Genomic DNA, 24518 nt, shown 5'->3' with positions numbered 1-24518 from the left:
CCGGTGTCAGCCTAATGAATTACACGTTCTTATAGCCTACGTGCAGCTAACGAAAATGACCTCGACATAAAATCGTATATTGCAAAATTTAAATTATATGAAAGTCAAACAAAGATTGGAACATATTTGAATTCGAATACTGAAATATATATTCTATTCCATGACGGTCGACAAGCAATTGACAAATAAAGATGACTTAGGTTTCAAATGCACCTAAATAAATGTGTAGATTTCCTTCACTGAAAACCTGGAATTTTCTCGCAGCATTTTTTTTCACCCATTAATTTTATAATCCTTTTTATGCTACATATATTGAATGCGATGGAAAATATCTTAGTCAATGATATTCTGGGCCTATTCAAAACAAACAAAACCTGAATATTTGAGAGTAGTGGTCTCTTTTGAATGCAATTAAATCAGTGCTGCGCCAGTAAGAGACATCTGTCCATCTTTTCAAAATGTCCTTGGTGGTCTGCTTTGTCTGCCAATTCGTATTATTTGAACAACAAAACAACGGATATTTAACTTAACAATGCATGAATGAAACCAAAATGAAAACATTCAAAGAGACAAATCTAGGGAAATTTGTCCAAATAGGCCCTTGACAGATATTTTATAAATGAATACAGAAGCACATACAGACACCACCAGATATCCCAAAATAAAAACAGCCCAGCGTCTTTAAGTGTAAAATGATTTATTCAGATGTTTTTATGCTGTGCAACAGTAACAATACAATAGTTGTCCATATAATCGAGCGATAGATACAAAGAACACGGGAGACATCAAAACATTTGTCATCGAGCATGAAATGAAGGGGGGGGGGGCTGTTCAGGTCAAAGTATTTGACAATCACTGATTAAATATGCATATATTTCGCTATATACATGTGTGTGTGTGTGTGTTGACTTTCTGAACTGCTTGATGACTGCAAGGCTTCAGGGTGTTTGAGGCTATAAGCAATTCGATTCCAATTTTGAGTATAGCCTAATAAAAGCACTGCAGGCTACATTTACGTAGATATTTCGTATGTTTTCCCCTAAAATCGTGGGCCTAACGCTACAATAGTTGTTTACACATTATATAGATTAATATTTCTTTGTGAAATGCTTTCCAAAAGCCAATCGAAAGAACAATGTAGAGGCAACCATTTCAAATATTAGTAAAGCCTACAAGGTTTCATCACCATGCCGAAATACACACTTAAAATAGGATCAACACACATTCTGATTTGAGGAAAAAAACACTTTTAAGAAAATAATATAAAGGCCATCTTCAGTCACATCTGTGGAATAAAATGCAGCTTTTGGGGGACATTAATTTGCCATTCACCACCAATCTAACATTTTCACGGTGGCCAACATCCCTTTCACTAACTTAAAGGAAAAATCCACAAAAAAAACAAAAAATGTTGTGTTTTTGTCATCACTATTCCACTGTTAATACAGTCTCAGATTATTTAGCATGTCAGTAGTCAAGTTCTAGATAGGATTTTCAAGAAGCAAAATGTCACATCATCATGATGTTGATGTGGCAAGTGACAATTCGCTTCTTGAACATCTTATCTTGAATACTTGATTTTTGAACTAAATCAAGTGTACTAATGGAAAAAAATACAAAAATATTGTTAGAGTAGATTTTTCCTTTAATGTCCCACCCTGCTATGTTCCTATAGAAATGCTTCACTTCCACTACTTAAACATATATCATATATTTATAACAACGATAACAAAAAGAGAGCGTCTACAACAATGGAACGACATTGGCATGAAGATATTAGCAGAGCGGTCTGGCATTGGCTGTTGGCCCGGTTTTCAGGCCAGTCCCGAGGACAAAGAAGAACCATTCAGCGAGGCCTTCCGCGGTTTGTTTCCGAAGGGGAATGGTCTGGTAGGGGCAGGGGCCGAGGTGGAGGCGCCGTTGACGGGTTTGGAGATGTGAGGGAAGTGTGGGGACTGCACCGGGGTACCAGGGCTGGGCAAGGAGGAGGTGGAGGGGACGCCGGCAGGGCTGCAGGCTTTGTCGCTGGCAGAGTCGCTCTCAGCGGACCGACCAGTGCTGTTCTGGCCCTCCTGCTGCGGATGACTCATCTTCAGCTTCTTACAACTTGGTCTGACGCGGTACTTCAACGGCAAAGGGCCATTCTGAAAAATATTTGTAATATTTAGATCTAATTTGGCTAGAAAATGAATGCTTGCAGGGCGATCATGCAATTCTCAAAGGTTTCCTTTCATGGGAAATAAATATTTTGAACTTTGAACTTCCACACTCCACAGTAGATCTATAGGCCGTGTAAATATCACAGAGCAAAATGTTGAAATAACAATTTGTCTACATAATTATTTACAAAAAACTAAATCATCCAACTTGGTAAAAAATGTACATAGCCTTTAAATACAAACAGCAAAGACATCTTTTGAAATTTGAATTCAATACAACTCTCAAATAATAAATGTCTCCACTGGACCGTGTGTGTGTGGGGGGGGGGGGGGGGGGGGGGATTAGGTTGGCATAACTTCCTTGCCTGGGAGTTCACAATTTCCATTGTTAAATTGTAAATAACTTTATGCTCAAAGTCAAAACCTTTTTCAACTGTTTTTATAAATGTCCCCTTTAATGTTATGTTTCTTACCCTTCTCCAAGTGTAGATGTAGGCTACGTCCATTAATGTGTAGTAATCTTTCAGGGGTTCATCTTCATACATCACTTCAACCTATATTGTAGAAATTACACAATTATTTTATTAAATCGGCTAAGTAGTATTTTTTTTCTATTCAACTTCCATTGTCCTCAGATATAATATATTTTCCAATCATCTTGCAGTGATTTGTACTAATGTTTCTAAATTCATCTTATTTATAAAAAATATATATATCTAAAAAAAAAGTGATGCAAGAGATATGGCTGTGTTATTTTAAAAAGCCAAACAAATTAAAAATAAAATAGATAAATCTTTACCTGATAGGTACAAGGAATGTCCATCTTACTGCGGAGGAACTTTCTCAGGTGCATGATGGTCATGGCTGCAGGACACTGCAGATACCTCTTATTATTGACCTGGAGGAGGACACACAGATTTCCTGAGAATGTAGATAGTTTCTAAAGACAATTGGATTTGAGGGATACTTCACTACACACTATATTTTGTTTTCTACTTTAAAGTATTAATAATGTCCAGTTCCATCATAGAAAATAGACATGAGACATGCAGTTGGATTTGAAGACAAGTTCTTTAAAGGCCCAGATATAAGAAAAACTCTATATCAGAAACCAATCAATAGGCTCTGTGCAACAACAGTGTCAGAACTATCCAGAACTATCTGACAGAGGAACGCTCCTGAGCTTCAGCAGTAGGCAGCCTACCTGTTCTTTAGACTGTTTGTCCTCCGCCACGCCTGTCTTTTTAGCCCTGAGAAAAACAACGTCACACTTGTGTTAGAAAACATCTTGATAATGACCTCAAGATCTTCATGGTCAGAAATGTAACTTTAAAAAAAATGACAATACACTGCTAAAACCAAAGTCAAGATTAAAAGTATTCTAGAAAGGAAGTTGTTCATGCACACTAAATAATAGACACACGAACACAACTGAGCTAATCAGTTTAGCACACTGAACTATAATAACCATAAGTATTCACCTAGACATTTTCAAGTATATCGGATGATTTCCAAAAAGCCTGGCTGTAAGAGACATGTTGTTGACGTACTTATTGTGGTCGAAGAACTCAATGGAGAGGCTGATGATTTCATCGTCTGTGATGATTCTCTTGTCCTCGTCAGCCACCTCCCCTCGATCCTCATTAGACCTTGTCGTCGCTACACACACACACACACACACACAAACAAACAAACAAGTTGCAAGAGTTTCCTCAGAAACTGAAAACCGTGAAAGTGAGATCTCAGAAATCCTAGTCACAATCAACTAATAATATATTGAAGTTTGAGGTGAAAATCAAGACAATCTTACTGGAGCAGGAAATAAATACAGCCTATTCAACCGCTTTGGTTAGAAATAAAACTACTTCATGAGAATAACATATAACTTATTATAAATATACAGACACATGAATGAACTTGGTACAACTCCAGTGGACTTGCACCCTGGCTGCCCTTTCCAATAGACTCACCATCTACAGAAGGATGTGCTGCGTAAAAGTCTCTCCTTCTTTTCATCTCATCTAATGGAAGAGGAAAAACAAACTCTGTCACAAATGTTTATTTGAATAGGGATTAAAAACACAAAACAAATAGCACCCATTTCAGCATGTGTCTGTAGATGGGTTTTAATCTATTTTCCACGGGAGACAAGCAAGGGGAGACAGCCGCTCCGATTTTAAACAGCATAATCAACCATTCAGGACATACAGATGACATCACTGAGAACAAGACAATGCCATCACTGATATGAGGGATTTCACTTACTTTTGAAGAGACCAGGGACCAGCTTGTAGACAATGTCTTGTAGGGTTTTGTCAGACCTTGAAGAGAGTTTTCATACTCAGTCATATTGACCCAGAACTCATTGCATGCTATGAGGTTTTAATAAATTGAAAGATGTCGAGAAAGTAGCCTACCAAAGTTAATGGAAATAGACCAATCCTTTTGATGACATCTAACTGCATTGGGTGGATAATAGCAACAAACAGCAGAAATGTGACAAAACAATGTACGGCTAAATATTTAAAAAAATTCCCAAGAAACAAAGTGATGCATTACCTTATATTGAGCAGAGGTTTGGTTTTGTGTACTGGCACATCACAGATGGGACAATACTTGCTGGTCTCCAGATAGCGTACAATGCACATCTTGCAGACTGAAACACAAGTTTAAAAAACAGATGTTCATTTATCAGTGGTTAACACTCTGTTACACTAACACACTACAGTTCAAATATGGTATGAATAATGGTATGAATAATGCAACTGACACTTAGGATCTCAGATTGAAGAGTTGTTCATTGCCACACACATGTTTTTATTTTTTAGATTTGTACTTTGTTGCATCTAGTGAATCTGACATGAATAGTACAGAACCAATGCATTCATGAGAAGAGAAAGTAAGAGTGGAATATAAATACTAATAAACTAGTGTGAATTTACAACCATCATTTCATGACTGGTCCAATTCCCGTGTCTGTATTCAGCCTGTGTCACTCACATGAATGAAGACATTCTATAATTGTGGTGGCATCGATAAAGTATCCACCGCACAGCACACACATGAGGTGGGGGTTCAGCTCAGTTATCTTAATTCTGGTCGTTCGATGCATCGTCATGGAAGGAAGAGACCTGCGAGGGAGAGGAAGAGTCACAATCTAACAGGAACGGGTATCCTATATCTATAATAAAGTTTTTATAAATTGAGGATACTTTTTTTTTTTTAACAGACGGCAACAATAAATGCCTATCGATCGGGTCTGCAGTTCTTTCACAGCTTGATCAAGCGGTCGTTCATTAAACCATTTGGAAGGATGTTTTGTTGTTCTACTGGTAGAAAAACACCATACGTTATGCTAATAGTAGCCTATAATAAACTGGGAAGGGGTTGGGCGTTTTTGAGACGCTGACCTAGAGCTTGATTGATAGGTAGCAATTGGTGGGAGTCGATCCGTGTGGATTTGTTGAGGGCACTGCGTTATCATAAATCCATCCTTTAATTGGGATTGTTCATATATATACTGTACATCTCAGCGCTCCTCTATAGATAGATATGGGAGAACTGCGGTCCTCGCTCAACGGATCTCATAATCCTACACACGAAGAAACGCTGTATAGACTCACGTAGCCAACCTACACCAGCTCGTCTATTCTAACGATTCCGTATAGAAGAGCCAAAGCACGGGGGTTCTAACGTTCTATTAGCCTATTGGAACCCGATGATAATGGACAACATCATTCAGGCCAGTTGCAATATTGAATACGATATTCTTCAATGAATCCTTTAACCTTTGAGGATGCGGCAGAACATAATTCACTCCGTGTCAGGTGTAACCACACATGGAAATTCTTACCGTTTCTATGGCAACTTAGGTTGCACTACTTGGCATCTTGCCAGTGACCAATACCGAGAGACTTGCTTCGCTCGGAGACCGATCACCGCTCGCGTTGATGCTAATGTGACGACGAATAATAGGCTATGAAAATAAATATCAGTCCTTCCCTCGCGAAGCGAGTACAGTCAGTCCCCACACCATGGCTGCCATTTTGTAAAGAACGCCTCGCTAGAATATATTAGTGCGATTCCCGACAACCGGGAACAATTTCCACACCGACGCAAGTTACATTCGGTTCCTAATTCCTGGTAGCCAATCGTATCCCCATGCTTTACGCATTAGTTTGGATAAACATATTTTCCGTTGCTTGTGCCGTTTCCGTGTGCATCCTGCAGTCTGCCTGGGCGCGCGGCACAGTGCAATAACAACATGGCTCGACCTTAAGATTACATTGACCAAGTATTTTCTCTGCCCGTATGAAGTTGAAGCCCCAGAGAAACCTCGCCACTGATCAGCCAACACAACATGGATCATGAATTAAGTGCCATATAACGGCCAGATTCAAAAAGCCAGCAGGTAACAGCAATGTAGTGTAGGAAAAGGTTTCAAAAACACTGTCTGGAGGGAGGGACAGTTTAAATAAGTTCCACAATATTTTTTGTATACATTTTTGGGGGGCATTAATAGGCTACTAGCTTTTTTTCTGCAACATGGTGACTGCGGTGCCAACTTAACGACTATGGGTCTGCGTCCGTCTGAGCCTTCAGTCAAAACATGGGGGAAATGGACTGATTCTGTGTGGCAGAAGCTTTTGGCTTCCTAAAACTCACGAACAAACAAGAAACATAGTCACATGGGCACTGCTGGTCATGCGTAACAGCACGCTCGCGCTATATAAATTGGAACGATTCTGCGTGTATGGTGAAAGAAAAAACTACCGGGCTCGTCATTTTATAAGGATGCAACTTATGTCAAATAGATTGAGAAAAATAGATGAATAAAAATACCGATATGGACTCCACTGGTGTGGAATAACCCAGCTCTTCCTGTCATTAAAAACATATATTTGAATGAAACGCAGTGAAGGATCCCACATTGGCATCACAGTGGCTGTCATTACAGTGGCTGTCACGCATCGTGTGCAACGCAAACAGCCTGTTACGCCATCAATCGATTAACTAGCTGATGTTTGCACAACTGGCACTGGTCATAGCAGAGCCTTTGTAAAGTAAATGTTGCCACGCAGTAACATGCCTATTGTAACTTCCTCTGCAAGCATCACTATGGAACAACACATGTATATATTACCCAGGACACAACTCGAAAACATCAATAAAGCACCAGAGGAAAAAGTCTCCTAAAAATGTATTTCCAGATACATTTTAGTTGAGACTCATAAAACAGCGGTATTATCAATAACAATGTTGGTAAGATTGGATCCCAATTGCATTCTAGCGTACTGTACTCTAGCACATTGGGTCATGCATGAACTGTGTGTTGCATGGCGCAACTCTGGATTTCTCTCTAGGTATAAAAGGAATGGCTGAAAATGGTATGTAGGACAGGCAGGTTTTTGTCTCCCCCCAAAAAATAATTAAGGAAAAGTGGAGCATCAACCATGTATAATCTAAACACAATATACACTATTTCTTCTCTGGTAATACAATATGAATACAGATAATACAGTATAGCAATCTCCTCGTCCTCGAGTGCTGACTGTTTTTGGTCTATATATAATACCCTGCACCATTCTCGACATTTTTTGGATGGAACCCTAATCTATATTCATCAGCAGCTGGATTTGCGTCACCATTTTCGGATATTAATTTCGCTATGGGAAAGACGAGGCCTCACTTTATAGAATTGATCAATAAGTCAACTTTGAAATCTCTTTTTTTTTGCCTGGGCGTCAAAGTTGTACTTCAACAAGTATCACAAACAGAAACATTGTATCAACATAAATCAAGCCACAACAGTAAACAAGCACTGACGTTGGCAACCTCACTCCCACATAAATCCTCTATTGGTAGGTTGTCAACTGTCAAACAACGTTAGGATATATATATTCAGTACCAAACAGCACCTTTCCACATGACAGATCATCTCCCACTCAGCATGTGCAGGTTGATAACCTGATCATAACTATGTTATTACGAAGCAAGGCATACACGTAGCAGACGCCATTGATCCATGCAAACACATAGTGTATCAAACCAATCCAGCAAGAGAATGTTCTAGCACTGTAAAACGTTCTTAGTCTGACATGTCTGATCTTTGCAGGGTTAATTTATTATGCACGTTCCCACTTTATAAAACATGTTATGCTCTACTGTGAGTTAACATAAAGCGTCCAGTGTTGGTTTCAACAGAGGAAAAAACAAACATCCGCGCTAAACTCATGTTGGCTGATGAAGGCCCAATACAACATCAAGGAGGCTACGGATGGTAAAACTCAATAGTAAATAGGCCTATCTGAATTTTACAGATCATTTCAAGATGGTAAGCTACTTGACAAGACCCTTGTACTCAAACAATCAATGGACTTTTGTAGCCAACGTAAGAAAAATCCTAAAATTGGTTTCATGCATGATTCATGTGCGTCAACATCGTTATGCACTCAGCTTGCGTGTGTACGTTCAAATCCATATTTTACAACTGTTGGTGACGATATTTTCATTAATAATTGAAATTGTTTACCCTCCACCATATAGGCTACTGAGGACCCGTTCACCAAGAGGGGAGTTAAGTTAATAAAAACAACAATTGGCGACGTGGGCGTAATGCAACCACACCGATCTGTCCCCAACATCCAAAGGATCCTATTTCTATAAAATGGGGACAGTATATGGAACCAAACCAACCAGGAGAACCATTGAACCGTGTGCTGCCGTAAACACCTCACCCATCTCCGTCCTGTTCGATTGAGATCACAGACTTTGTGGAAATCTAACAAATGTCACAGAAACACTCTCCGTGAACACGCATAACAGATCATTCCATGAAATACTACGTCATGTGGTGCGCTGGTTTATTGAACACAAAACCAAGACATACACGTGAAGGGAACCAAATTTAAAAAGCAGTGCAAGGACAGAGCTCCACGTCCGTGTGCGCGAGACACCGTCAAAGCCTCACATCCACCACCTCCTGGAACCCCATTTAAACCCGCAGAACAACACAATTAAACGCCGAAAACACACTCGTTATTCGTCCGTTGGTAAGAATATATATCGAATAATACATACCTAGAGACTCGGCTGGCGATCTGCGAGACTGGAGACGGAGAGACAATGAAAGTTAGGAGGCGATCAGCAGTAAATTAATTCGAGCTCAGCCGCCATCTTGAAACGAACGAGCTGCAGACGCTGTCAATTGCGGAGAGTGCAAGGCAACCCCGGGCTCATTTCAGATGCGTAAAATTCGTATTTTTCTCCTGCTGTGCACTTTAGGTGCGTAAAGTGTCCTCCGTTGTCGAAGATTTCAGACTTTTGGCTGTGCGTTCCGAATGGTGTGTTTGCGTTCCTGATTACTTTGCCTCCAAAATCGGCTCTTTGAAAAATGCAGCAGTGTGGCTCCGTAGAAACTGACACCGTCCCCAAAATGGCTTGTAGTTCGACCGCCCCGCTCTGGTCACGTGCTATCATTCCTTAAGGGTGGCCTGGAAATTTGTGTCGGTGTATTCGGAAGGCTCGCCAATTCATGATGCTTTGGAAAATGACACAAATAATATCTAGGTTATCCAAAGCCCATCATGTTGACTGATTGGGTCATTTACTTTGAACGTTTTAGTGGCACTTAAAGCGACAACATAATACAGCACCGATGTTTTCTAAACAATAGCCAGCGTGCGTTTTTCCAACTCCCGTTTCTATTCTGTGCCTCCCCCATGACTATTTCCAAAAGAATGAGCTTGGCAAAATGCGTCTTTGTCATAAATGCTTTGGATACCTTTGCCAACATACCATACCAGAGCCGATGGAAATCTTTAGCTACGGTGTTTATATTCCATAACCGATGACCCCATAGCGTACTAATTTAGGATCGACCTGAAAAGAGGGGCATCTTCCAATGTTTAAGAATTTGAAGTATTGTAGGCTACAATAGCTCGGCTATAGGACGAGGCTCTGAACCATAAACTGTAGACTGTGCAGTTCCCTTTGGCCAGCCATTATGACTGCCACAGTGCATTGACACCAGTTTATAAACTAGATATGTAACGACATCCTCACCATTGACACGAGGTTCTCTCCAATTTGGATTATTTGTTTGATACAAATACCTGTCGCCTTCAACTCTCGTCGTCATGTGGCACAAATCCTCCTTTGGCAAAGTCTCTTTCCAAAATACCTACAAGCTCATATCAGGCAGAAAGTGTTCTCTACATAGACTACATATCTAGAGATGATATGAAGGATGTGTCTTGGACTATATAACCTACTTTAATATAATTTGGCTCCTCTCCTCTTCAGCCTGCAAGTTCCCAGAAAGAAAAAAAACATGCATTTCATTGAACGTATTTATTGATAACAATACATCTTTGCAGAACAGACAACCAACAGTATATATACTTACGAAAGAAATTAGTATAAAATACAATGCGGACACAAATAATATCAACACCGCTTGAAATCGCTGAACTTCATTGCTTTGAGAAGAGAGAAGAGTGGAGTAGATGAGAAGAGAAGAGGGGTCACGTGAGAAACCGGATTCCACAGTTCTTGCAGGGCGCTTCGAGCACAACGCAAGTTTACAACTGCGTAGCCTTCTCGAGACTCTTGGCAGCGTCTTTCATCTTTCCCACCAAATCCTGGAAACAAAGTCACAGTCAGTCCTCTACAAAACAGTGAACGAGGGAGAGTTTGAATCACAAACCATTTCATGGTTTCCCTCGCTGACTGCAGAAACTATGTTGAATATAAATTATAACCTTGCCTCAGTCACTCCATGTAAATCAGATGACCAAGAACTGTTCTGCTAAAACCTGGAAGGATGGGAGTCGATTCCTTTTCAATTCATAACGGAATGTTTTATTATAATAATGTTCGTCAACTAAAAAGGAATGCAACCGTTCAGGTTCATCTTACCCAAAATGGTCAAAACAGTGTTCCGAACACATGAACAAACTCCCTATCTCTTGGCACAAAGTAAACTCTCCAAATACATTATGGGGCTGTTTCAATGTAATTAACTGGATAGAAGCTTTAGCTACATGGTTCAAATGTAGTGAAGAAGCCAAAGCATGAGATGTTGACAAGTTGAAGCAGACAACCTCAGGTCGCAGTGAAGACATTGAAAGTATAAGGGATTTGGTTTACATCGAACTCAATTAAGCAAAAGTTTAAAGAACATGCCGCAATTGAGACTTTTTGTTTTAGGATAAGAATAGGTTTAGGCTAAACTTTTCATTCCTGAGACTACTGCATGCCCTGTCAAAAAAGCTGAACCGCCGAGTCTTTCCATCAATATCCACACAGAAAATGGATGATTTGGCAACCGACAATTTGAGATATTACTGAAAAATATGAATTGAAATCACCATTGTTTTTCTGTTAAATAGATGCATATTTAGAATAAATTTGAGGGGGGAAAAAAGGTCAAACCCGATGGATCGAACAGTCTCCAGAACAATATTGAAATGAGATTACTGCACATGGACTAAAATACAGCTATTTTGTAGGATAAGATTTACATCTCTGCTAAATATAGTAGATATACACCCATCTAGATACACATTGTTGAAAGACATCTTATTCAAGAAAAAGTGTAATAATAATTTTAATTGCAGGCTGCAAACGAAACGTTTTTTTTTTCTCCGTGTGATTGTCTTTGTGCTCATTCACGTGGACCTAAACGCTCATGATATAGGCCTACAGATCTGTAAAGGAGCCGAATGCTGAATTGGAAAATACAGTTGTGTCTATTCAAATCAATAGCACATTCAGAATTGTATGTCAAACACTATCACAGCCTTTCTGTGAAATGACCTTAACCAACTAATGGATCGACCCACATTCCATATAGGCTACAACAACACATTAGCTACCTGAAGTTGCTCCATCGTGCAGCTAAAATGTAGATCTTCTGACGATCCTCCGTTGTTGGCATTCTGTAAAAGTATAGGCTAACATTGGTATTTAAACGTGTCATCATAACCTAACAGTTTTAGATCATTGGGTTCTGGAAAGGAACATACCTCAACGTTTAATGAAATCAGATAGGACGGCTCGTTGACCTTATGCACATGCCCGTTCTGTCATGGAAACAAAGTTGGAGATATATATATATATATATATAAACACATTTGTATCCAATATATATATGCATATATAGCTCTATCGAGTCACTATATGATTTAGAAACCATAATTATCTGATCGTATTGCCGTTTATCACCAACCAATACCTTGATACAGTACTCCAGGCGCCAGGACACGTCATTGATATGAGGTGGGCATCTCCCTAAACTAAAACGATAACCAAAATACTGAATTAGGCTACCAGATACATATAGTATTAAAATATTATATTCACAAGGCAATGAGCATGCATTCATGATCCCATGAATAGAGATGTATCTATAGGCTGTTCAACGGTAGCCTTATTAAATGAAAAAAAAAATGTGTTTATTTAAACCAGAGTCATTCCAAGTGTTAGTGATATTACGTGCAAAAATCAAAAACGTCTAATCACTGCTTGAGCCCTATGGGGAACAGGCCCAGAGAAACAGTTTTCAGATTTCTGAAGTTTGTTTGTCAGGATGAAGACAAAAGGGGCCACTCGTTTTGATTAATTACAGCGTAAAAGCAGCGTATATCAATGCGCTACAAACAAACGCTCCTCGTAAAATACCTGCACTTTCTCCAAGGAAAATAAACCGATTCAAAGTATTTGTTTGAACCAAAATGTCATGTCACATTTGCATGGCAATTCAACAATCTTAAACGATTAAGAGACCATGCGAAAATATAAGTCACAAATAAATGTGAACTAATTTAGGCTAGTTCCATAGCCTAGTTTGCTGCTCTCTAGGAAAGTGAAGCATACAAATATTGAAGCGATATGGTCAATGTGCTGACAGCTCAGTAGCTATAAACTTTTATTTTTAATTGAGCTAAAAATTGTGTAAAATAATCACATTAAATTGCAACGATGCTAATCAAGCTTATTCAGTTTACTCATCTGGGTTTATGAAAATGAAGAATATATATGTTCTGATGTCACAGTGTCACTTGTAACTGTTCAATGCATTTGAAATAAACCCCAAAACTTCTATGACTCAAACATTAAACAAACACATTTGTATCCAATGAAAACCTCTATATGGTTTTAATGTCCACTCCTCTATTTTAGGCTGTACATGATGTTTCAATGGGGATGGGAATGTGTACTGGGCAAAATATATAATATTACTGGAAAATGTCAATGGAAGAGATCAATACCAATTGTAGGACTACAGGGGTGTTAATGAAGTGTAAACTGCATCATCACTAAAGTGATGTCATGTCACTAAAGTGACGTCACTAAAGTGATGTCATGTCACTAAAGTGACGTCACTAAAGTGATGTCATGTCACTAAAGTGACGTCACTAAAGTGATGTTCCATGAGCCATATAATAAACAGAACACAAATCAAACTCTGATAAAGTATTTTCTATACCACTGTGTCTGCATTGCTGAGATGTGTTAGAATGTGGGCCCACAGTGAACAAACGTATCTGTACTGTGGTGACCCAGAAGTATTTTTGTACAAACAGACAATATAGTATTTTATTTTTAAATCTATTTTTTTTTAAATCAAGTAGATTTGTCCACTCAAAGCTTCAGCCGCAATAATTCCAGTCATCAATTGTTATGGCATTTCAAATTGGCCTAGAGGAAATACAGACATAATCTCACCTTGACAATAGAGTTTCCAGATCACTTCTACATTTCTGGAGAACACATTAAAAAAAAGACAGTTTGGGGTTGAGATCTGGAATGGATTTTAAATGAACTTCTTTGCAATGAGAAGGTATTAACATGCTACTAACATAATAAGTTAGTTATCACCTGGTACGTAGTGTAGAAAACTTCTGTTCTCTCCGCATCAAAACCAACATCCTCCAGGCACGCACTGCAATGACAAAAAAAATCAGCTCCATTTTTTATCAATACAGTAATCATAATGAACTCACACTGTCTTTTTCCTGATCAAGACCAACTGATTTGATTTGTAGGTGGTGAAGTGGAATAATCTCGATGGCAGAGTGCTCCACATTTTGTCATGCATCATCTTATCAAGCCAAAGGCAAACCCTCAACATTGTGTGGACAGTAAAATACAGTCTAGGTCTATTCTCCTCCAACATTGTGTGGACAGTAAAATACAGTCTAGGTCTATTCTCCTCCAACATTGTGTGGACAGTAAAATACAGTCTAGGTCTATTCTCCTCCAACATTGTGTGGACAGTAAAATACAGTCTAGGTCTATTCTCCTCCAACATTGTGTGGACAGTAAAATACAGTCTAGGTCTATTCTCCTCCAACATTGTGTGGACAGTAAAATACAGTCTAGGTCCATTCTCCTCCAACATTGTCCCCAGGCTCTGGGGGACCGTTAAGATTAATTATTCACCAACTTCAGAGAGGTCAAGCTCCATTTGCAATAATATAACAGGAGAGACCAAGCGTTACCTTATAGTGGATTTGTCAGCATTTTGTTTGACCCCCTCCAGTATGCAGGTCGTGGCAGCAGTATGACAATGTTTCAGCAACTTCTGGTCAAGACGTTTAAATTCAGGCTGATCTATGATCAGAGAAAATCAATGACCAGTTATACATCACATCTATAATAACTGTATCCTAATCTCTCTGTGAACCGTTTTATAGTGAGCCTAATCATCTTTAGAGTGTATATTCTCCAGTAACTTAACCAAAAGGGATCAAATTGATCATGCAAATTAACAACATGCAACATTCTGTAGCACACACACACACACACACAATACATTCTATAGCCCAATTAATTCACTCTTTTCGGCTACAACTAGAAACATACAACTTCATAAAAATCTAAAATGTAATTGGGAGCAATGCCATTTGCAAGTTTTTGGTTCCAGATTGCTTCCTAAAATCATCATTTTAGAACGGTAGCCAAGCCTGCACCCTCACTAGCCTTATCAGTAGGCCTATTGTCACATTTCCTGGCCATAACTAGCTACAAAGTATCCGATTACGCTACCACTTAAAAACATTAAGGATACGAACACTGTTACATTTGATACGTTTCAGATCGATGGGTGTTACACTGTATCGTATATTCCAAGATTGAGATTTTCTGATAAAGCTAGCTTTCAAGCTGATGATGCTAGCCTTCAAATCAAACTGGGAATAAACCGGAAGCTCTGGAAGCAGCAGAAACAAACGGCGACACGAAAAAGGGAAGGCAGAGCGGTCTTACCGAGAACACTACGATCTGCATGGGCTGATAGCAAACTGCGAAAAGCCACTTCTATGAACACTGAGAAGGTTTTCATGTCGAAAAACGTCGCGTCTGCTAGAGACTGCAGCCCTTTCTGCACGGACTCAGACAACTCCATTTTGAGAGAGGAATGACCCACGACACCGGATCACGTGACGCGATCAGCTGACACTGCATGCAGAACGGATAAAATAAGACAGTCACACGGCGTTCATTCACTGCGTGTACAGAAGTGAAAACATCTATAGTTTCACAACGTATTTACGTTTCATTTAGGCTACAGTAGTCCTATCTTTCATTCAGGAAAAATATATTGGCATAGTTTATTCTCGAGTAGGTCTAAATCATGATTGACCATGTGAGGCTACAGGACAGAGCACTACATCTTTTGTTGCCCCATTTCCAAAGGTCTTTTCGAGGTGGTGAACTGATAGACGTGACGTCATTGCACTCAGAAGAAGTTGGAGGGTAACCTAACGAAGTAATCTTATGTTTACGTTAGTCCCAGGCTTACTTTAGTCCTAGGCTTACTTTAGTCCTGGGTTTACTTTAGTCCTAGGCTTACTTTAGTCCTAGGCTTACTTTAGTCCTAGGCTTACTTCAGTCCTAGGCTTACTTTAGTCCTAGGCTTACTTTAGTCCTAGGCTTACTTCAGTCCTAGGCTTACTTTAGTCCTAGGCTTACTTTTACTTTGGTCTGGACCTTATAGCCCATTTGTCAAGACAGGGCATATTATTTCCCTTCAATGAAAATCAGTTTTTCAACCCTGAGGAAGGCCCATCATGTTTGGACTAATTAGGCCTACTATCTGAATAGATCATGAAAGAGACAGTTGCATTGAGGGTTAAGTTTGGTAGTAAAACAATATTCCAAACCTTTTCCCAAAGACAACATAATATTCAGAACCTTTTCCCAAAGACAACACAATATTCAGAACCTTGTCCCAAAGACAACACAACAATATTCAGATCCTTGTCCCAAAGACAACACAACAATATTCAGATCCTTGTCCCAAAGACAACACAACAATATCCAGAACCTTGTCCCAAAGACAACACAACAATATTCAGAACCTTGTCCCAAAGACAACATAATATTCAGAACCTTGTCCCAAAGACAACATAATATTCAGAACCTTGTCCCAAAGACAACATAATATTCAGAACCTTGTCCCAAAGACAACATAACAATATTCAGAACCTTGTCCCAAACACAATATATTGTATTGACCTTAACCCAACACCTAGCGACCTCATCAAGAGGTTCAGACCTATCCTCAGAAGTAGGATGCCAGCCGCGGGGCCATCAGAGAGTCTGAGAGATGTGGGGACATGCTCTCCAGAAGGAAGGGGGTAATGTAGCAACCTTAACCCAACATCTAGCGATGTCTACCTCATCAAGAGGTTCGGACCTCTTGACGTAACGGTTAAGGTGTTGGCTTGACAATCGCTAGATCCGGGTTGGAGACCCAGTCTCCTGTACGATAAACCAAGTTAGTTTGCAATGCGTGCATCTACAGGAGAAAGACAACCTGGAGCTGGTAAAGGTCAAAGATCATGACCTCTCATCTGGCTGGCTCTCATGGGTCATCCCAGACAGTGCAAGGGCTCCCAACTTTTTTCTTCATTATATTTGCCAATGTCCAAATGTCAGCTAAACATTGAATATTTTTGTTCTTTATGACAATATAACCGATTGCTATGAGAAATTGCTTTATTTTATTTTTAACTCAGTAACAACCGGTTAACCCTTTTATTTTTTGTTTCTGGAGGCTAGTCACACATCTCAGAAAAAACACTGGACATCTTTCGTTACTTTTTTACTTTGTCATCTAGCTGGCTCGGTCCGGCGCCTTATGCTCTTTCTAACTAGCCCACTTTTGTCCGTGGGATTCCGCTGACCATTAATCATCCGCGAGTTCATAGATAAATCTACATTTGTCCCGACAGTCAATAGCCGAGGGTCAATAATAGAATATGCATAAATCTGCATTATAACCACTGACTGTCATTTGATGCCAAACCGATTTCCAATGATTAGAAACAGCCAGAATAACATAGCCTATAGCCCAAAAATGTTGTTGGGTGTAGGCTATGCTGTCCACACCCAAACAGCGACGATTTCAAAACAATCCATTCATATCCTTTTACTTGATATATGACTTTCAGCTGTTAGCTGTTCGGTGACATCTTGCCTGATAGTTTCACTGATAATTCCCCAAACGGGAGAGGCCTTTATAGCCTATTCTAATTGTCCTATTTCTGGACAAACCATAATCGATTGGATTTATATATCAAGGTAAGCATGAAGTCTTAATATCAAACTCGAAAGCTTCTGTTTAGAAACGGTTGTTAAAAAGTTCATCAATTTCAAATGTTCCTTCAAATCATTGTAATTTAACGATGAAATGTGTTTTGTCTAAACCTGAATGTATCATAACCAGATGTCAGCCATCGGTTTTGCGCCCATGCGAGGATACAAAAACGCATGGATGCCAACTGCCAAACTCAGTCTGGTTTTAAAAAAGTAGAGCTTTCCAAAACATGATGTTAGTATTTTTCTGTAATAATCGTGGATGTATAACGAAGCTCTTGAATATATTTACTCTAACCGTTTTGCTCAGGAAACAAACATAAGGCTTTGGACAGGCCTGCCTCACTCAACATGTCTGGAACAGAGAAAGAGATCTTGGTGTTTGGCCATATTGCATTTATCAAGATATTTTACATTAGTTTAAATAAAATATTATATAAAATGTTTTTCTCACGTCAATGAGTTATACTCATCTCGTCGCCTCCATGGATTCAGTATTTTGTAGATGGTTTCTTACGCATTAATTCTTCAACAAAAAAATAAGAATCCTATGGGGGGGGTCACCGAATATTTTAGTTGAATGACTCACATTATGCCGAATAAAAATAGCCTGTACACTGCGGGTCCGCATATTATAAACTCAACGACATGTACAAAATAAAATAGATATAGTTGTACAAGCAGGCGTTAGAAAAATAAAAAACGGAAGTGTCAACTAGTGGAAACGTGCAAGGGGCTGGCCCTACGAGGTTAAATATTTTATTTCCTTAGCTCAATTTTAGTTTTCAAATACGTATTGTTTTATTTTTATTATGACGTATAGCAAATTGTAAGTATAATACCAGAGCCAGTGACGCTTAAAAGCCTGAAATAATATGAGACTGTGTCGGTTTTGTCAATAACTGCAGAGCACGGACGCAGATTAAACAGATACATCTGGGCCTGAAATGGCTCTAAACAGGACTAGTCTAAGCAGCCTAAGTAAATAGGTGAATAAATTAAAATAAATTACATTTCAATTAGACCTCTAATCCAAATACATGCCATGTGACTGAATCAACTCAAAACTTGTTCATTGCAGATTGGACTAGATATGGTCTTGGAATACTTTCACCAAAGGATCCTTAGAGTTGATTAAAAGTATAGGCCTACATTTCAATCTTAGCCACCCATGTGAATTGACATGTGACATTGGTGGATGGCTTTACAATAAATCAAATATGATTTATTTATATTCATATAAATTGCCTTTAATTACGACCTACACATAAGGATGTGTCAATGAACTGTTAATGATCAAATTGATTAATTGTGTCTTTATGTGAATATCTTATAATTGTTAATTGAGTTTTGGATTGTGAAAAGTTTTGATGGGAGAATTCCTCTTGTTATTTTCTGTTTTAAATGTGTTACTGAAGGACCACAGATGCCCTTATCATTCAAAGGTAACTATACAGTATGAGCTCACGTCGAAGAATCAGTGACAGTGAGCCTTTGTATTTTATTTTTGTAAATGTCTTCTGAAAAGTGAAAACGCTGTCCAACGACATACTATTATGAGGTTGCAGGCCGGGCCAATTAAACAGCAAGCAGGCCTATTAATGCCACGTGATTGTTAGAAAGAACAGAGATTTGTAACAAAGAACATATCATCAAAAAGATTTTTGTTGAGAAAACACTGTTAATAAGATATACTTGTTCAACAATGAGATAGATTCAAAGCTCTAATTTCTGAGTGCACTGCGCATTCTGTGAGGCGCGAGGAAACAGACAGAGAGAGAGGGGGCTAAATGACTTCTATGCGCACTTCGAGGCAAGCAACACTGAAGCATGCACGAGAGCACCAGCTGTTCCGGATGACTGTGTGATCACGCTCTCCGTAGCCGATGTGAGTAAGAGCTTTATACAGGTCAACATTCACCAGGTCACGGCCAGACGGATTACCAGGACGTGTACCCAGAGCATGCGCTGACCAACTGGCAAGTGTCTTGCAAGTGTCTAATACCAACAACTGGCAAGTGTCTAATACCAACATGTTTCAAGCAGACCACCATAGTCCCTGTCCCCAAGAACACCAAGGTAACCTGCCTAAATGACTACGGACCTGTAGCACTCACATCTGTAGCCATGAAGTGCTTTGAAAGGCTGTTTATCGCTCACATGAACACCATCATCCCAGAAACCCTAGACCCACTCCAATTTGCATATCGCCCCAACAGATGACACAATCTCTTATGCACTCCACACTGCCCTTTCCCACCTGGACAAAAGGAACACATACATGATAATGCTATTAATTGATTACAGCTCAGTGTTCAACACCATAGTACCCTCAAAGCTCATCACTAAGCTAAGGACCCTGGGACTAAACACCTCCCTCTGCAACTGGACTTCCTGACGGGCCGCCCCCAGGTGGTGAGGGTAGGTAACAACACATCTGTCACGCTGATCCTCAACACGGGGGCCCCTCAGAGGTGTGTGCTCAGTCCCCTACTGTACTCCCTGTTCACCCATGACTACGTGACCAAGCATGACTCCAACACCATCATTAAGTTTGCCGACAACACAACAGTGGTAGGCCTGATCACCGACAACGATGAGACAGCCTATAGGGAGGAGGTCAGAGACCTGGCAGTGTGGTGCCAGGATAACAACCTCTCACTCAATGTGATCAAGACCAAGGAGATGATCGTGGACTACAGGAAAAGGAGGGCTGAGCACACCAAGACAGTCGTGAAGAGGGCACGACAATGCCTATTCCCCCTTAGGAGACTGAAAAGATTTGGCATGGGTCCTCAGATCCTCAAAAGGTTCTACAGCTACACCATCAAGAGCATCCTGACTGGTTGCATCACCGCCTGGTATGGCAACTACTCTGGCCTCAGTCCGCAAGGCACTGCAGAGGGTAATGCATACGGCCCAGTACATCACTGGGGCCAAGGTTCCTGCCATCCAGGACCTCTAAACCAGGCGGTGTCAGAGGACGGACCTAAAACTTGCCAAAGACTCCAGCCACCCTAGTCATAGACTGTTCTCTCTGATACTGCATGGCAAGCGGTACCGGAGCGCCTAGTCTATTTCCAAAAGGCTTCTTGAAACTTCTTTGGGATAGGGTGCAGCATTTTCACTTTTGGATGAATAGCGTGCCCAGAGTAAACTGCCTCCTACTCAGTCCCAGATGCTAATACATGCATATTATTATTATTATTGGATAGAGAACACTCTGAAGTTTCTACAATTGTTTGAATGATGTCTGTGAGTATAACAGAATTCATATGGCAGGGAAAAACCTGAGACAAAATCCTAACAGGAAGTGGGAAATCTGAGGTTGTAGTTTTTAACACAGCCCCTATCGAATTCACAGTGGGATATGGGTTATGTTGCACTTCCTAAGGCTTCCACTAGATGTCAACCGCCTTTAGAACGTTGTTTCAGGCTTCTACTGTGGAGTGGAACCGGATGAGAGCTCTTTGAGTCAGTGGTCTGGCAGAGAGCCACACGCTGGTCACGCGCATTTCACATGAGAGCGACCTCCGTTCCATTACATTTCTACAGACAATGGAATTCTCCGGTTGGAACGTTATTGAACATTTATGAGAAAAACATCCTAAAGATTGATTCTATACTTAGTTTGACAAGTTTCTTCGAACTGTAATATAACTTTTTGAACTTTTCGTTTGACTGGACCTGAACGCGCTTTTGGATTTGTTTACCAAACCTCCTAACAAAAGAAGCTATTTGGACATAAATGGACACAAATGATGGACATTATCGAACAAAACAAAAATGTATTGTGGAACTTCGATTCCTGGGAGTGCATTCTGTTGAAGATCATCAAAGTAAGTAAATAAGTGAATATTTATAATGCTATTTTTGACTAATGTTGACTGCGCAACATGGCGGATATTTATTTTGGCTGTTTTGGGCTCTGAGCTCTGTACTCAGATTATGCTTTTTCCATCAAGTTTTTAAAATATCTGACACAGCGGTTGCATTAAGGCGAAGTGTATCTAAAGTTCCATGCACAACACTTGAATTTTCATCAACATTTATAATGAGTATTTCTGTGAATTCATGTGGCTCTCTCCACAATCACTGCATGTTTTAGAACTACTGAACTTAACATGCCAATGTAAAATGAGATTTTTTTATATAAATATGCACTTTATCGAACAAAACATACATGTATTGTATAACATGATGTCCTATGAGTGTCATCTGATGAAGATCATCAAAGGTTAGTGATTAATTTTATCTCTATTTGTGCTTTTTGTGACTCCTCTTCTTTGGCTGGAAAAATGGCTGGGTTTTTCTGTGGATTTGTGGTGACATAACATAATCGTTTGTGGAGCTTTCGCTGTAAAGCATTTTTGAAATCAGACACTGTGGCTGGATAACAATAATTGTATCTTTAAAATTATGCCTAATACGTGTATGTTTGAGAAATTTGATTTATGAGATTTCTGTTGATTTGTAATTTGGCACCCTGCAATTTCATTGGCACCCTGCAATTTCATTGGCGCCCTGCAATTTCATTCCGCTTAGCGGAAGCCCAGTCCTAGACAGGTTAACAGCTTCTACCGCCAAGCCATAGGACTGAACATCTAATCAAATGGCTACCCGGACTATTTGCATTGACCCCCCCCCCCCCACACACCCGCATTTCTACTCTGCTGCTACTCTCGGTTATTATTTATGCATAGCTACTTTCATAACGCTACCTACATGTACATACTACCTCAACTAACCGGTGCCCCCGCACATTGACTCTGTACAGGTACTCCCTGTATATAGCCTCGCTATTATTATTTACTGCTGCTCTTTAATTATTTGTTATTTTACTATTTTCTTATTTTTTAAGTATTTATTTTTTACTTCAGTTCATCTTAGTAAATACTTTCTTAACACTTACTTTTCTTAAAACTGCATTGTTGGTTAAGGGCTTGTAAGGAAGCATTTCACTGTGAGGTCTACACTTGTTGTATTCAGCATATGTGACAAATACCATTTGATTTGATTTGAAGATTGTAAAAAGTGGTGGTAAGATTTAGAATAAGCATTGGGTTGGAAATGTTTTATAGGCCTAAAGGTCAGCAGTTTAGGTGTGATGTCATAATTCTCCTATTAGTTGTCTTTTTTAGACCAATACCTCCAAGGACTTTATGTTCTTCATTTCTTATCCCCCCCCCCTCTCTCTCTCTCTCTCTCTCTCTCTCTATCTCTCTCTCTCCCTCTCTCTCCCTCTCTCTCTCTCTCTCTCTCTTTCCCCCCCTCTCTCTCTCTCTCTCTCTCCCTCTCTCTCCCTCTCTCTCTCTCTCTTTCCCCCTCTCCCTCTCTCTCCCTCTCTCTCTCTCTCTCTCTCTCTCTCCCTCTCTCTCCCTCTCTCTCTCTCTCTCTTTCCCCCTCTCCCTCTCTCTCCCTCTCTCTCTCTCTCTTTCCCCCTCTCTCTCTCTCTCTCTCTCTCTCTCTCTCTCTCTCTCTCTCTCTCGGCTTCTGAGAAACTAAATCCTTTTCTTTTTTTAAATATTGTCATATTGTCCTTTATATTGTTCCTTGTGGATTAAACGTCAAGTCAAACGACACAAATATCATTGTCTTCCGATCATCCATCAGATATCTGGTGACAGACAGGCAGAGAGGAATGGATGTTCATTTAATTTAGTGGGACATTTAGATGGATGATTAATCCTGTTAAATGACGCACTCATCTTATCATATCTGATGAAAAAATGCCCTGAGAGAGAGAGGGTGAGAGAGAGAAACATGTAGGCCTAAACATATGCTTCCCGAAGCCAATAAAGCCCTTTGAATTGAGAGATAGAGAGAAAGAGAGAGAGAATTGAATTGAGCCAGAGGGAGGGAGAGAGAGAGAGAGAGAGAGAGAGAGAGAGAGAGACAGAGAGAGAGAGAGAGATCTATAATGGTAATTACTGTTTCCTCGTTAAGTATCTCATTAGCATATCTGGGCAGTAGGTCTAATTAAATTATGTGCATTACACCAGAAGCCTAATAAGAAAAGGGGCTTCCGGTTCCATTGTTCTGGTGAAAAGCACGAAGAGACTGGTGGGAACAAGGGATGTGCACGGCTGAATCCTACATTCTTTCAAATATGCCTAGTCGATTTGTAGGTTTTTTCATTACAGTAGCCAGTAGGCTAATATTTCTGTAAATACTCGTTTACAGTCGGGTGTAGAACAAAGAACTCGCATCCACGCACAACGCACCTACACACACAGTGGCCGCTGGGTGGCAGTGGTGTGGTTTGAGTGAGGAGCGCGAGCTAGCCACCCCCCCACCTCGCCCCTCTCTCTTCAGTTTATATAGAGAATCAATGGAGGGGAACAAAGAGCGGAGAGAGGAGGGGGGAGCAGGGACTGGACCGACAGGAATTTGAATATGTTTCCAAAATTCTCATCATTCACCGACCCAAAATGCCCACCACACTCTCCAAGGCAGTCATTCCCACAACGGGTACATTGCCAGTAGGCCTGTATAGTACAAGGCTTGATCAAGGACTTTGACAGGACAGCTTTCAATGATTAGACCTATCATACATTACTGATATTCTACAACCACATATTTAGAATATCATAACTAGAATTCCCAAAACCATGAAATCCCCTCAGGGTATGAATGAGTAAACGAGGAACCCATTTCGTTAGCATGTGACTGTGCATAGACAACAACTGTACAACAACAGCAACAACAACAACTAAACGGTATTTGGTGTTTACGGTGTAGCCTTGGTCAAGG

At 40.0% G+C, this 24518-nt stretch overlaps 2 protein-coding genes across 5 annotated transcripts; both read right to left on the bottom strand.

Moving 5' to 3' along the window:
• Nucleotides 1-677: 677 nt before the first annotated feature.
• LOC109899213 (polycomb complex protein BMI-1-A-like) lies at nucleotides 678-10369 on the bottom strand. 3 transcript variants are annotated; one of them, XM_020494265.2, is made up of 10 exons: nucleotides 9240-9617; nucleotides 5160-5290; nucleotides 4719-4815; nucleotides 4425-4480; nucleotides 4130-4180; nucleotides 3710-3818; nucleotides 3364-3409; nucleotides 2959-3057; nucleotides 2633-2713; nucleotides 678-2144 (listed from the first exon to the last, which is right to left on the bottom strand). In XM_020494265.2, exons 2-10 carry the CDS (start codon nucleotides 5275-5277, stop codon nucleotides 1815-1817), a joined length of 987 nt encoding a protein of 328 aa, XP_020349854.1. In that variant the 5' UTR covers nucleotides 5278-5290; nucleotides 9240-9617; the 3' UTR covers nucleotides 678-1814. The 3 variants fall into 3 exon arrangements, with proteins under 3 accessions (XP_020349854.1, XP_020349855.1, XP_031690988.1); XM_020494266.2 differs by lacking the exon at nucleotides 9240-9617 and adding an exon at nucleotides 6013-6590; XM_031835128.1 differs by lacking the exon at nucleotides 9240-9617 and adding an exon at nucleotides 10274-10369 and having other exon boundaries at nucleotides 681-2144.
• A 127-nt stretch (nucleotides 10370-10496) lies between these two features.
• commd3 (COMM domain containing 3) lies at nucleotides 10497-15610 on the bottom strand. Of its 2 annotated transcripts, none has more exons than XM_020494268.2 (8): nucleotides 15432-15610; nucleotides 14666-14777; nucleotides 14043-14106; nucleotides 13890-13924; nucleotides 12397-12457; nucleotides 12188-12244; nucleotides 12038-12100; nucleotides 10497-10801 (listed from the first exon to the last, which is right to left on the bottom strand). In XM_020494268.2, the coding sequence occupies exons 1-8, from the start codon at nucleotides 15568-15570 to the stop codon at nucleotides 10742-10744; spliced, it is 591 nt and encodes a 196-aa protein (XP_020349857.1). In that variant the 5' UTR covers nucleotides 15571-15610; the 3' UTR covers nucleotides 10497-10741. The 2 variants fall into 2 exon arrangements, with proteins under 2 accessions (XP_020349857.1, XP_020349856.1); XM_020494267.2 differs by having other exon boundaries at nucleotides 12038-12115; nucleotides 15432-15609.
• Nucleotides 15611-24518: the final 8908 nt, after the last annotated feature.

The sequence above is a fragment of the Oncorhynchus kisutch genome, linkage group LG11 (genome assembly GCF_002021735.2).
Source record: "Oncorhynchus kisutch isolate 150728-3 linkage group LG11, Okis_V2, whole genome shotgun sequence".
NCBI classification, from domain to species: domain Eukaryota; kingdom Metazoa; phylum Chordata; class Actinopteri; order Salmoniformes; family Salmonidae; genus Oncorhynchus; species Oncorhynchus kisutch.
The sequence above is the reverse complement of the archived record's forward strand: the minus strand, read 5'-3'. Positions and strand labels throughout refer to the sequence as shown.